This window comes from Aptenodytes patagonicus, chromosome 1 (genome assembly GCF_965638725.1).
Source record: "Aptenodytes patagonicus chromosome 1, bAptPat1.pri.cur, whole genome shotgun sequence".
Taxonomy (NCBI): Eukaryota; Metazoa; Chordata; class Aves; order Sphenisciformes; family Spheniscidae; genus Aptenodytes; species Aptenodytes patagonicus.
Window position 1 is genome coordinate 223,707,173 of NC_134949.1, and position 14,808 is coordinate 223,721,980.

General features: G+C 44.0%; 1 protein-coding gene across 2 annotated transcripts in view; it reads left to right on the top strand.

Annotated features, from left to right (window-relative positions):
- The first annotated feature begins 367 nt into the window (after positions 1-367).
- Positions 368-14,808, top strand: part of NARS2 (asparaginyl-tRNA synthetase 2, mitochondrial) — a 55,366-nt gene continuing 40,925 nt past the window's right edge. For both annotated transcript variants that reach the window (XM_076328433.1, XM_076328434.1), the window contains exons 1-5: positions 368-525; positions 3,682-3,791; positions 4,672-4,792; positions 5,484-5,624; positions 9,219-9,299. In XM_076328433.1, the coding sequence (XP_076184548.1) occupies positions 394-525; positions 3,682-3,791; positions 4,672-4,792; positions 5,484-5,624; positions 9,219-9,299 (585 nt within the window). In that variant the 5' untranslated portion in view covers positions 368-393. The remainder of the gene's footprint in view (positions 526-3,681; positions 3,792-4,671; positions 4,793-5,483; positions 5,625-9,218; positions 9,300-14,808) is intronic.

Consider the following 14,808-nt stretch of genomic DNA (forward strand, 5'->3'; position numbering starts at 1 on the left):
GCAGGATCCCTTACCCCCGCCATGGGGATAACTTGTCTCCCAACACGGGGATCCCTCCCCCGGCCATGGAGATCCCGTCCCCCCCGTGCCCTGCTTGGCGCCATAACCCCACCCCGCCGCCCCGTCCCTCCAACCCATCCGCCATGAACTACATTTCCCAGAGGCCCTTGCGCCGACGCGGCGGAAAAGGCGGCCCCTCGGGCCGGCCGCTCTTCCGTTTCTATTGGCTCGCTGGCGCAGCCCCCAGCGGCCATTGGATGAGGCGGTCACGTGAGGCGGCGGGAGGTGCGTCGCCTCACGGGAGCCGTGTGGGAGCGGGCTGGCAGCGGAGCGGGCGGTCGGGGCGGGATGGGGCCGGGCCGCCGGAGGGAGCCGACCCGCTAGGCCTCCGCCATGCTGGGGGCCCGGGGCGGGTGGCAGGCCCTCCGCCGCTGCGCTTCCCTGCCCCGGGCGCAGCGAGCGGTGCGGCTGCGGGTCCGCGAGGCGCTGGGGGCCCGGGAGCCGGCTGGAGAGGTTAAAGTGCAGGTGTGTGGCCGGGAGGTCGGGGTGTGCCTGGTAACGACCCGGCCCAGAGCCTTAACGGAAGGGAGAGGAGCTGGAGTGGCATGGCCTGCGCCGGTTTCACTGCATGTGCTTCAGGGGGAAAAGCTAGAACCTCTGCAGCGCGTTTTACTAAACTTACAGATCTCTTTTACAGCCTCTAGAGCCAGCTCTCGAAGTATTTCTTCAGTTTGCCGTTGTGGATCAGATACAAAGCTTTAAAGTTCCTCGAGGCACGTGCAGGGAAAGGCTGTTACTGTGACGGGTTATACTGAAACGTACTCTGTACAGTTTCGGTTTTATTGCCGGTTCGGTTTGGGAGAGTGAACTATTGCCTCTGTGCTGATGTTTTTAAAGCTTTGCTTTAGGTCTTGTTCCACATCTAGGTTTATAGCAGTGGCAGGTAGAGCCAACAATAACAGTTTCATTGACGTTTGTGTCCAGCTCATATTGTGAAGCAAGGTAGCCTGGGATAAAGGGACTCTTTAGCAATGAAGCTCTTTCCCTTTCCTCAGCACAGGGTTGTGTGTCGCCCTGTTTTCTGATGTTCCTGACTGACAGAGCAGTGGTTGCAGATGCATAGTCCCTGTTTTAGTGCAAGGCCCTTGGCTGGAACTGAGCAGTTGTCAGTATTTCTGGATGAATCTGTAAAGGACTGGGGTACTTTGTAACAGTTTTAAACTAAAGTGAAAGAGGGTAGATTTAGATTTATAAGGAGGAAATTCTTTACTATGAGGGTGGTGAGACACTGGAACAGGTTGCCCGGAGAAGTTGTGGATGCCCCATCCCTGGAAATGTTCAAGCCCAGGTTGGACGGGGCTTTGAGCAACCCGGTCTAGTTGAAGATGTCCCTGCCCATGGCAGGAGGGTTTGACTGGATGATCTTTAAGGTCCCTCCCAACCCAAACCATTCTATGATTCTGCTGACCCAAAACCCAGTTTCTAGCACACTGGTATTCCTGCACACACATAGATGAAGCCTAATAGGGTAGGAAGAAGCTCATCCAGTATAGGTGCTTTTCAGCTGTAGTTATATGAATGATGCAAGCTGGAATAAACTGATGCTAAAATTGGCAATGCTGCCTTTTTTTTTTTGCGTCAGGTCCTTGCTGCTTTGTTGCTCTTCCCCTGTGCTGGCAAAAATGTTTTCTTGTATTGAACTGGATTGGGGAACTGGTCTGGCTTAAACCCAACCTTATTATGGCCAGGTTATTGGAATGTGCAGTCTGGTCTGAGTCAGGATCGTCAATACACATTGCTTCTGGTAAGGTGTCAAGTGGTCAAAACACTGCTGCCACAGCCCCTGCCGCTCCAGTACAAGCCTGTGGGCATGCTCTTATTTCCTATTGAAGGATGCAAGACTCATCTCCTTATTTAACAGATCCTGGAACAGCCTGATGAGGTGAAAAAAAAGCTCTTAGGACTGTTTCTTTATTCAGGGGTTTTGTGTGTTTCATTAAGGAGTGCTTACGAGGAAAGAAAATAAGAAAAACATCTGCTGTTAAACATTATGCATCAAGTATAACGTATATGATATGTTTTGGGGATTTACTGGAATACAGAGGATAAGTGCAACAGCTTCAGGTGTGTTATTGTATGAAGTACCTTTTAAACATCTCTTGCTTTAGCCATAAGAATATGAGGCTGTCCAAATGATCAGACTTTAGTTTTAGACTCGTATTTCTTGGATTAGTTGTTGCCTCAGGTGGAACACCCTGCAGAGGTCGTTGAGGTAAATACCTGTCTGAAATTGTGAGCAAAAGCTGAATTTTCATTAATCATTAGGTTTATGACTTTAAAATCTTCCATAGTTCTTGTATGCAGTTGTCCTCTCCCTGTTACACAAGCCTGCCTAATGCCTTGTCTGTGTTAGTAGTCATGTTGTGATTTTTAAGAATGCTTTGCTTTTGGTACTGTTTAGTTCTTGAAGTTTGTTCAGTCTGGACAACAGAAGTAGATGGATTAGCATTGGTTTGTCTGGTATAAAATCCCTAAAGCACTTGCGCAGTTTGAAGTCATTGGAACTACTTGGGCGCTTACAGTTAAGCAAAAGACAAAACTGATTGGAAAAGAGGCAGCTTGGTTGTTTAATCAGCACTGTTTTCGGTTGTTTTCTGCGGTATTACTATAAGATGAGCTGGAAGCTCCCCCATGGATAGTTTTGCTTTTAAGGGCAGCTTTGTCTCAACTCTTGTGATCTGGGGAGCAACTAAGGGAGTTGTGTTTTGGATGCTATTACTGTTGCTTGGTGCCTCGGTACTGACTTGAAATTTAATTTCTTTTTAAGGGAAATGTTATTTCTCATTGAAAAACTCAAATTAAGACATTAGCCTGACATGTACGTGGTCAGTTCTACTGTTTTGCTCTGAGAAAGAACTGCTGTGTTACTGTTTTAATTCTATTAGTCACACTGGACAAGAACTCTTCTAGATTTTTTTCTTAATGTTTTTTTTCCATGGGGACAGTGTAGCAGTCTTGATTTTGAGATGTAAGGAGAAACATCCACAATTGTCAGGGCATTAATTTTGATTTTTGTCTTGCATGACTATGTAGTTTTGCACCAGAATCTATTGGCTGCAGCATCATTGTTTTAGCAGTCCAGCGGCTAGGGCATTTAAACAACTAGTGAACAAATTTCAGTTGGAACCTTCCTACAGGTGATACAGCAACAAAAATTGGTACTGAAAATCATCAAGACCAGCCGAGTGTGTTACCATAAAGAACTGTGCATTACTGGTCTCTCCTGTTGCAGTAAGAAGTGTTTTGAAGAGACATCACTGATAAGAATATGCACTTTGCTAAAATGTTTTTCATCTTCAGAGTGCTTTGCTGCTTTCCGTATTCTCAGCTCCCCAGAGGTGCAGGTAGATCTTAGTTATCCCTGCTGTACTCAGGAGAAGAGTTGATGTCTCTGCCTAAGGATTTGTTTCTCTTTGCTTTGAAGTCAGTAGAAAAACTGACACTGACTTTTTTTTTTAATTATTTTTTATTTTTGTTGCCCCTAAAGAAATATTTCCTTTGATTTCAATAAGAAGTTGAAATAGGCCTGAGGTAGCATGTCCAGCTCAGCTCTGGAAGAAGACCATGACTACGCAGAGTCTATGCCAAGAAATAACAAATTTCTTTTTCTTTTACCTCTAGGGCTGGGTCCGCTCTGTCCGATCCCAGAAGGAAGTTTTATTCCTGCATATAAACGATGGGAGTTCTCTGGAAAACCTCCAGGTGGTTGCTGATCCCAGCCTGGAAAATAGGTTGGTCAGTTTGAGATACTTGGAGAAATATCTGTGTTGAGCAGTGCTCGGAGGGGTCTGCTCAGGCTTCCTTTCCTATCCCAGTGACTCACCAGACAGCTGGAGGAGCCTCCAGCAGCTGGCACTGACCACAGGAAAGGCACTACTGCAGTCTGGGATCTCTGGATGTGTTTTTAGGATGGCGAGTGTCCAACTACTCTGTCTCCACATAGCTGAGGCCTGGTGGTTCACTTGCTTGTCCTGTGAGATTAATTTGGACCTAATTTTCTTAACAGCTGTAGCAGCGTGGGCGTTCTGAACTACTGTTGGACTTGCTTGGAAATCACACAACGTAGCCAGGGATAACTGTCCCTCAGGTTTTTGGAGAGCGCTGTCGCTCTTCCTATAACAACTTGAGGGCTGGCTCTGTAGGCATACCCCCTAGATAGGCATGCCTGTTCTATTAGAATAAAATAATGCACTTGTTTTACAGCTTCATTTTGTTTGTCTCTCTCGGTTGTTCTTTGGGCTAGCTTTGGGGGTTTTGGGATGATCCAGGAACCTTCTGCATGTAACTTGATTTTTAAAAAATTTTTTTTTTAATTACTTTTTTTGTTCTATAAGCCTGCTTTGTCCCCACCAATATCCCCTTCTAATAAAAACCTTTTCCCCTCACTTGTCCAACGCTCCTACCTTGTCCTTAATTCTTCTATAGCTTTGTGAATCTATTCATGTTCCCACTTATATATTTAATAATTTTTCATTTCATCAGTTAAGCCCTATGGCTACAGTATCTCTTGTGATCTCAAGTGGTCCAGCTAAATTAACAGGAATCTCTTCTGAATGTAGTTGAATTTGTATCAGCGCCTGGCTAAGCTGTTGTTTTTTCTTGGTGTCTTAGAGACCTGACTTTTGGAAGCGCAGTTGAAGTGCAAGGAAAACTGGTCAAAAGTCCTCATAGGAAGCAAAATATGGAGGTGAAAGCTGAAACCATCCATGTGGTGGGACCTTGTGATACTTGGGTATGTCACTGCAGCAGGAGTCCAACTGGTAGGACCATTTTGGGAATTAATTTCGAAAGGTCCAAGTATCTAGCAAAGCATGCTTCAAACTGTATTTTCTTTCAGTCTGAGTGCTCCTGCAGGCTTTGATTTGCCAGCGGTGTCTATAGGGTATGTCAAAGGAGAAACGTGGGATCACCATGAAAGCTGTCTTCGAGGGCAGAGCTGTTTCTACGTGGAAACTGGCACACATGCTGGCAGCTAAGAGTGTGCATTTGTCCCACCCTGAAGCAGTTATCTGTGCCAGGTGGTTTACCTGGCAAGTCTGGCTGGGGTACGAATTGGAGAAGCAGTGGGACTGGCAAAATACTCCAGATTGTGCAGATGGAAGAACCGTATCTGCCACAGGCACGTTTGGAACCGGCTCGCTGTTGCAGCAGCGAGGTGAACAGCTGGCTTTCAAGGGGGATCAACATCCAGAAGGGAGTGTTTCAGAGCGCTACTACCGTCTCTCGTGTTCATGGCTCTTGCTCTGCCATAAGCATTACGAAATCCAAAAAAAACCTAGAAAAGATAGGCAAAAGCATCTAGTTCTTCGTTGCTCTGTGATGACAGTTGAGTTTTAGTAGGCAGAGAAGGTATTCCATGAAAAGCAATAAAACTATATTGACTCTAAGTTCTCATGCTCTAATTTTTCTTTCCTTGTTTTTAGTCATTCCCCCTGAAAACGAAGGAGAGGCACCCGCTGGAGTATGTCCGACAGTTCCCTCACCTGCGATGCAGAAACAACACACTCGGCTCCCTCTTGAGAATCCGCAGTGAAGCCACTGCAGCCATCCACTCATTCTTCCAGGTAGTCCCTTCTGTACCGAGCCTTATGTGTAAAACGCTCCCTCAGTTTGGCTTCACAGGAGCGTGTTAGGAGGGAGGGAGCGTGATGTGTTGACTGCAGGGTATGGATTTTGCACGCCGTTTTCTTTCCAGGCCTGGGCCCGACTGAGGCCTTGGCCAGACTATTGCTTATGATCAGGTTAGCACATCTGTGGTCTTGTTAGCGTTTTTCTACCCATTTCCTGTTAGTTGTTTTATCCCTTTTGCTACGTTGCAATATAATTGCCTGCGAGTGTGTGTGGTCTGTGGAACACAACGTAATACGGAGTCGTTTAACCCACCCTCAGCAGTGACCTTACAGTCCTTGGACAGAAGCCTCCTCCCACGTGGAAAAATCTGCGATGCAGGAAGGCTACCGACAAACTGACTCAGAGCTTCATATTATTCTTCTCAGTTCTTACCTTTCTCTTACTGTGTGGACGCTGTTAGCTGAGATTAGGAGACTCCTGTTTTGATGCATTTCAGACTGATGGGTGGGAGGCACCTGCCTTTTATGAATGTGTCGCCCTTGAGCTGTGGGCATGGTACAGGCTTTGTGCTGGGGGCGGTGGACTAACTCTGATTCCAGATGCCATATAGAGACCACGCGATTCTTTGTGTGAGTAGATAAAGAAAGATAGCAAGTCTTCTAGCACACCTGAGCCCTTTCTTTGAAAGCTGTTCCTTGAAATAAACATGTTTTAGTTTAGATAAACTGGCTTTAGTTTGAGTAGAACCATATTCAGAGCATTCTGATCACAAAATTCATATGTAGTAATTAATATGGCCCAAAGAACAGGTCAGAATTGTTGAGACTGAATTTCTGGTCCCGAGTATGCTGGTATTTGTCGCTTGCAGTGGCAAAGAAGGCTTGCTTGCTCTAAGAGTTATCTGTGTGGAATTGCATGGTATTTAGAAGATTTTTTTTTTTTTTTTAAGAGCTTAATAGAAATACTGTGTCAGGTAAAGCTGCTGTTGGTTTCAGCATTGTGCCAGCTTGTAAGACTGAACCCAACTCTGCTGGGAATCAGTCTTTGCTGGTGTCGAGCCACTAGATGGCATTGCCTACAACAATTTGTGATTTCAAACATGCACAAGGAAGCCAGCTGAGATACAAAAAAGCATCTTACTCTGACAAAGGCTTTACTTCTCCAAATTAACTCCAGCTCAGACTCTGACATATCTTCCCGTTTAAAATGCTCAAGAGCTGAGCAGTATTAAAAAATATAAAGTATCATTAATTTAGCAGCAGCAGCTGCACTAAAGTTATTTTTAAAGGGATAAGGAAGATTTGGTCCCAGACCGGATATTTGCGAATGCTTATGTCACGACTCTCCTAGCACCAGGAACGTCTGTGGTTTGCTCCATTTCTGATGGAAGGAAAGCAGTCTTTTTAAATTGCCACCTACATCATCCCAAGAATGTTGCAATTTCCAACTTGACAATGTCAGAAGATACAATAACTAGAAAGTATAATCGGAGTGTTTTCACTGTGGAAAGCTGTAAAGAGCTTAATGGTGAAAGAAAATAAGTGACGTTTTTGGAATACACACTCAAAATTATCTAGACTCCCTGTAACTTTAAAAACTTCTTTTTTTTAGCCTATTCATTTCCAACAGTGAATGACTAATGCCAAGTGCCTTTGGTTTGGATGTTGAAGGCTAAAATGTCATCTTTCAATCTTCTCCTGACTATGGTGGTCCATGTGGGATAGGAACTTGTTTCTAGGCACAGTGAAATGGTTGCAGTGTGAATGGCAACCTCCACTTTGCACATTAACTAACTTCCAGGTTTGTCAGAGCCACTAATGTGACTTGAAGTATTTTAGGAGCTTTAATAAGGAGAAATATGCAAGAGGTTTTTATGGGATTCTCATCTTTCAGACCTGTGCAGTTCACATTCCTTTCCAAAGCATGCAAGGGGTGTTCTGTGTGAAATGTGCTTCTTTCCTCATACAGTGGTAGCAGTTGCTGTAATTTAGGCGATTTTTCCAAAATCTCATGTAGGGTTGGGAGGCCCCATGATCAGCAGGTCTCTGAAGCATGCATGGGATTATGGCAGAGACCTGCATTTTGTGTTGGTAGGCTGAAACTGCCCTCCCTGGGCAAAACAGGTATTTCTGGCTCCAAAACTTCTTTCTGTGTAGTAACTGGATCTCAGTGAGGAGCTCCTGCCGGGTGCTTGGCAAGCCATGGTCTTTGCACCTGTAACCAAGGTAGTCTAGAGCTGACTGCAGGGACTTTGCTCCCTCTTGGTCGTGTTAAGGTACTTCCGCAGAATGCATTGCATGTCCGTACGAACACTTTGGTCCAAATTAATTTTAGTTTGATTCTCAAGATGGGCAGTAAATGCTGCTCCTGTCTTCTTAGCCTTTTAACTAGCTAGTGATAAAGACCAGGACCTGTAATGAATGGTCGATTTGTATTGCTGTGGTAAAAACTGTGAAACTAACCTTTTAGAAACAATTGCTTTAGAAAAATAATTTCTTTTTTTATTAGTGTTTTGTGTAAATAGACGAGTTATGCTACATCATTGCCTGTATCATGGTAATGCTGGCACACCCTGATTTTAAAGGGATTCCCTTTGTACTAGACATTACAGTGATGCAAGAGAAAACAAATCCTGTGTTCACAGCTGAAATCAGCTAGTTCCAGGTTCTTGTTTGCCTTGACACGCATAGGTGTGATCTCTGTGCTCCACCAGTGATCTCTGTAGTGAGACTAAGTTAGGAAGGTGATGGTTAGTAGAGTTCTGTTCCCGGTTTTTCCTCTAACATGCTGTATGTGATTGTCTGAGGTCTGCTTGATGTACCCATCTGCTGAAAATTGGATTTCAGCTGGTTTAAAAGCCTACGGCTGCACTGCAGAGAAACCCAGAGAATAGAGGCTCTTTCTTCATACAGCCTTCCTGGTTTCGGAGGTCTCTGCTGGGTCTATGAACTATTACATGAATGGGCAATTCTCCAGGTACTTAGAACATGACCAAGCCAGGGTATACCCTGTCTTTTAAAAAATCAGTTTGACTTTGATATCTCAGAAGATGTGAGGTGGGACTGACATTTTCACAGTGGTTGAGTGTTTTTAATGCCTCCCTCCCATGCAGTGTGTGATTTCTGTCATTTAACACACTTGATCATTTCTCTTAGTGGAGAACACTAAGAGAGCGTCCTCTGCCCAACCACCAGCTTCCAAAAAGCTGGAAGAAACTGAAGTGTTGAGGCCGTAGGGGTGAATTTGACTGAAACTGCCCAAAAATATAAAAATACTGGAGGAGGTGAAAAGACAGGGGAATGGTGTGGAGAAGGGCAGTTGCAAAAACCCATAGTAATGGCATAAGTCTCATTTCTTTATGAAACATGGAAGAAAAAGCACATAGTAAACATTGATTTGTAAATCATGCTAGTATTTAGTTAGTCCTCTGTCTTTGTCCATGTAAGGCAGAAGTTGCCTGAAAGAGTACATATGCTGTCCTGGTTGGGGACTAATAGCTGAGTTATGATGTGTGCTGGTTGATGTCATCCTTGAAGCTGACGTTTGATATCTTTAGCTAGTTAACTTTAGTGTTCTGTCTGTTCCAGGATAATGGCTACGTGCATATTCATACCCCCATAATTACATCAAATGACTGTGAAGGTGCTGGGGAACTCTTTCAAATTGAGGTAAGTTGCGTTGCATAAAGTTCATTTTGATTTTTCGCTTGCAGAGCAGTTCTGGAGTCATTGAAGGTTAGATGAAATGTTTGTCTTTACAAAACCTTTCCTTTATGTACTTCTGTGATTATTTTTTTAATATACCAGCCCTTTGCTTCAACTAATAATTTGGACAGAGTTAAACAGATGCATTACTTTTTTTTTTATTGCTGTTTTGTGCACTAATCAGCACCTTTTGTACTGATGAGGTTTTTCTATCCCCGGTGCTGTGGAAAAGTTTACAAAGAACAACAGAGGGAGGTGGAACATCTTGGTAAACAGAAAGATGTGATCATAAGAGCCCAAGAGAAGGGATGGGACGTTCAGGACAGCCTACTACACGCAAATATTTCTTAGCTTTGAAATGAAGAATATAATTCACCATGAGAGAACTCCTTAAAAGAAAGTCAGCAATACCTAAAACTCCTTTCCACCTGTGTATATATTCCTCCCTACAAGCTACTCCTGTTGTATGTCAGAATTCTCCCCCAGTATTGCCAGGTCTCCCCATCCATCCACCAAATCACTGCCACAATCTATCATTATATAAAGTATTTCACGTCTTGGGTCAAAACGTCCTATGAAACTTAAATACAGCTGTAACCACTAAGATCTTCCCCACAGACTTCTCATAATTCCTAACCCCCACATCTATGAATCATAAGAAATTGCATATGCCTTTTATACTTCTATATTTGAAATTCACTCTTCTGTCTCAAACAATTACATCCATTGCCACTTATCCTTATTGGCTCCAGCCTTGCTGGTGAATCATCTGTAAGCAAAAGAAAAATTGTTGAGGTAGCAGTTGCTTGCTGCGGGATCGCGTCTTCCACTCTCTGCACAGCCTCATGACAAAAAGCCTCCATGTACTGGTTCTTCAGGATCTCGAGGTCTAACCTGTGCTACGAGTGATTCCCTTCCAGACCAGTACATGTGGCTCAGCTTTTTGCTTGCTGGGACAATAGACTTGATTAGCTAAACTAAATTGTTCCAATTTAATTGAGATCCCTTAATGCTACCAAAGGTTCGTCCCAGGCTGTTGCATGCAAATTAAGACGTGAAAACAAGTGACACTTAATGATGAGAACATTATACAGTTTGCAGCTGTACAGTGTATTACGTCTTTGGTACAAATTGTATCCACTTGAAAGCTGTAAAGGATGCAGGACTACAGCGTAGGTGGCTGGTAGTAACAGAAGCACTAATGCAAACATAGATTGAGGTGCTAAATTGTGAGTCTGAAACTTGTATAAACTGGATCTTGGCTAAATGCATGGTTCAAGGCAAATCTCTTGCTGTCTCCCCAGTGTGATTGCTTAGGTGTAAATAATACCTGGCTTGGAGAAATGTAGTGACAGATGTGCTTGAAAGATGTGGAGTAAGTGCCGAGTCAGATCCCATTAAATGGCCTGTGCCACAAAGAAAGGGCTTCAGAAACCCCTTTGCTGCTGGGAAGTGCTCCCTGATCTCCTGTTTCTTCTTTGAGCACCGCTTCATTGTCCGGCCTAATGTAGGATTTGGTTTTGTTTCTGCAAAGCTCTGTGCAGAATTGGTCTTGGCTAGCAGAGATCCAAGATCACTTGCTATCCTGCTGTGACCACTTGACTCCACTGGAGCAGTGACACTGTTTCTTGACAGTGGAAATCTGGGGAAGATTAGGTCTTCCTTGGGCCATGCGTGTGAGGCTGTCAGACATAAAAATAAGGTGACATAAGGGTATCAGACATAAAAATAAGGAGGTAGTATTTGCAGCAAAGCCCAGAATCTCCATATGCTTTTAATCAAACCAACCATCAACACATTCCCTGTCTGCTGTATTCAGTCACTTTTAAACTAGCCCTTAATTCACTGCTTGCACAGGCCAAGGGAGAAAATAAATTCCTGTTGCTCTTACATTTGAGCAGTAGCCAAGAATTATGGAGATGGGAATCGGTGAAAGCAACCTGCAAATTAGATTCTTCAATTTAGAATAGAATAGACTGTTTCAGTTGGAAGGGACCTGCAAGGATCATCTAGTCCAACTGCCTGACCACTTCAGGGCTGACCAAAAGTTAAAGCATGTTGTTAAGGGCATTGTCCAAATGCCTCTTAAACACTGACAGGCTTGGGGCATCGACCACCTCTCTAGGAAGCCTGTTCCAGTGTTTGACCACCCTCTCGGTAAAGAAATGCTTCCTAGCGTCCAGTCTAAACCTCCCCTGGCGCAGCTTTGAACCATTATTAAAAAAACATTATTAATTTAAAAAATGTTTAAAACCTGTACTTAAAGTTTTAAGACCTATCCTCTAGTTGTGACCAGAACATAAATTGGTGTCCTATTGCTCCTGAATTTGTAGTAGTTACAATACACCTGCTGCTTACAGGTTGTTTTCAGGTTGGTTTTTCTGCCCTTTTTTTTTTTTTTTTTTTTAAGCTCCCTTGGGCGGTATATAAAATTGATAATCTCGCCAGTTTAGCTGTCCTACTGCGGGTGGAATAAGTTGAAAACTTTGGTTGAGTAGCCTTTAGAACCCAAGTAGAGGCTGCTTTTGCACCTGCTGTGACCCATCGCCTTTTAGTAGCTGTCTTCTGACTGGCACAATTTTAATCCTCTGACTAATGTCTGGTGGCTGCTCAGGCCCGTGCATTCTTTGGAAATGGTGGAAAGTGAAGAGAGTAGGAATCTGTTTTTACATGAGACTTGAAGATACGGGGAAGAAAGTATCCTGAGTTAGAAGGAAAATTCTTTTTGAAGGCATATGATCTTTGATTTCTAGACCTCTTAATCCTGTAGGATTTGTGTTTGTTTATATGTTCAGCCTCCTCACTATCTTTGGTTGTGGGCATACTGATTAGTCTCTGCATAGCTTTGGTTGGGATGTTCTCATGCTGGGACTTGGGATGGGGAGGAATCCCTTTCCTCTCTGCTGGACAAATCAATTGAGGTAAATATTTTTAAAATGAAGTACTGTAACAGTGAAAAGAGGGTGGTAAGCAGAGGAAACTTTAAAAAATAAATCACAAGATGATAAGAACTCCAGAGAAATCTTTTGCACTTGAGATTTTCTACACCTGAAAAGAGTAGGTTTGAGAAGTTTGAGGAGAAACTGCTGGAAGTGTGAGAAGAGCCAGGCAGACCCTAACCCACACGGAGAACATCAGCAACACCAGCTTGTGGATTTCTGCACCTTTGACGGTGTCTGCCTTTGGTGGAACCCTGGAGGGGGGAAGCCCCTTGCTTGTGCTGCCTTCTTTAAAGTAAACTTACTGAAAATGCCAAAAGAGCTTTGAATATTGAAAGCTGGGTTTTAGTAGAATGCAAAGTAGAACAAGGTAATTCTTGAAATAGGGGGAATGCAGATCAGCAGAGTGAGATGGCCATTTTTATTTTAGTTTAGTTTAATCAGGATAATTCCTCTGTACCAGCAGTCTTAGCTCATCAGGGCAGATCCCTTCCTTGCTTTTTTCTTTTTTCTTCTGAAGTCTAAAATTCTTAGCAGCTGTGTATGTTGCAAGAAACTTTACCCAGTCCCCTTCTGGGCTGCATCCTAGGAAATCTGCCTTTTGTCTTTGTGACCCGGCTGCATGTCTGTTCCCTGCTATTTTCAGTAGCCTCCCACTCTGTCTGCAGTGTTGAAGGCTCCCTGCTTTCTGGGTCTCTTGCTCTGTCTTTTTCACTTTGTTCCCTGGAAAGTTTCCTTGTTTGACTGTCCTCAGCTGCTGTGGGGAACATGCAGGCTCGTCTCCGCTCTGGAAGAGTCTTTCTGGCCCAGGACACTCCAGCTGGTATGATGAGGCCCTGGACAGCCACTTTCCCTGCTGCCCAGCCACAGCCTTTTAAAAGAACTCAGCGTGCAGTGAGTTAGAAAGCACAACAGCTGTATTGGCATTCACAGCTCTTTAAAGTAGATCTCACATGTGTTTTGTATTGCCTGTGGCCTTATTCCTTCCTGGGGACGGTGCTCTACGTGTAAGGGGTGCTGCACTCTACCTGTTGGCTCCAGCGGAGGTAATACGTGTTCTGTATCAGGCTTGTCTCTTCCCACACACATAACTCATTGCATCTGGGTGTTGTTTGACTGAACCCAGGGTCTGGATCAGGCTATTTCATTATTTGAAAGGATACTTACTTAACTGTAAACATGAAGAACCATCCAGATGTTGTTCTTACCTAAAATGTACCCAGAGATCAGAGATGGTATGGTGTTTGGGTTTTTGCCACCTGCTCACAGGAGTGAATGTAAAAGTTTCTAGATCCCTGACGGGTGCAGGTGCATGGCTGTGCCTGCTGTGGCACCAGAAATACGTGCCTGCTGCTGAAGGTGCAGAAACTTGCTCCTACCGTTCCTTCGGTACTGCTGAAAAAGAGCCTTGTCAGCACCAAGGAAGGCTGGAATCTGCTGGGGAGAATCACAGTTAAATGCAACAGTATTAGTGTCTGTCCAGTGTTTCCCCCTTTAGAGATATGTCACAGTCTGGGAAGCAGCCAGTCCCTGGGAGACTGGGACTTCAGAGAGGTGCTCAGCAGGGATCAGGGTAAGCTGGAACTGAGCTGAGGGAGGTCTTGCTCTTGCCTTTTCTATCTCTCCCAGTTTCTGCTCGTTTCTACCTGGTTCATCTCTGCCTGTAATTCCAGTCCATATTTATGAGATGTTTGTCTCAGCAGAACCAGCTGCTATTGCCCAATGCAAGTCCAGCTGATCAGAATTAGGACTGGAATTGCAAGGAGGTGGTCTTGGAAGTTACAAATTTTGCAGTGGTTGCCTAAAAAGGAAAACCCAATCATGTTTATAATGGGACATCAGAGAGGGCAAGTCTGGGTTAAAGATGTGGTGCTGTGAAGCTTCAGCAGCATGATGTTGTGGGCCTGGGCTAGAGCTACAGCAGTGATGTCTATGAGCTTTTCAAGTCTTCTCTGATCCCTTCATGCATTTGGCTTGCTTAGAGTGAGAGATGGAATCAAACGGTTTATACTCTCCTGAAGCTAATTTCCTCAAGTTAATACAAGACTGACATCAAAGGGAATAATTTTAAATTAAATCATTAGACATTTGAGGAGATGGAGGACAAAACAGGTACTAAATCCAGTTGTTCTCATGTTTAGAATGAGAATAAAAAGCCTTTGATGTTGACGTCGAACCCTGGTATGTTTATAGCACGTTTACTCTGAGACACCAAGATGTTTCATATAGATTCCCCCTCCCTCTTTCGCCATTGTAATTTGGGTGGTTTTCGACTAGGGAATGGAGAGAACTTGAAAGCAAACACATTATTCCCCCCTATTCTTTTATCAAGTAGGTATTTTGGGGTTGGGAAGTGGGAGCAATGTCTGTCTAATTGAAATAAAAGCACAACAATGTTGTCGCTTCATTTTGCTAGTCATGGACATGAAAAACAATCTCGCTCCGTGTCAGCAGCGAAGGGATAGCATCACCTACTATTTATTATTTATCTTCTACCAGTGACTGTGGTTGTTTATAATAAAGAAGCAAGCTTG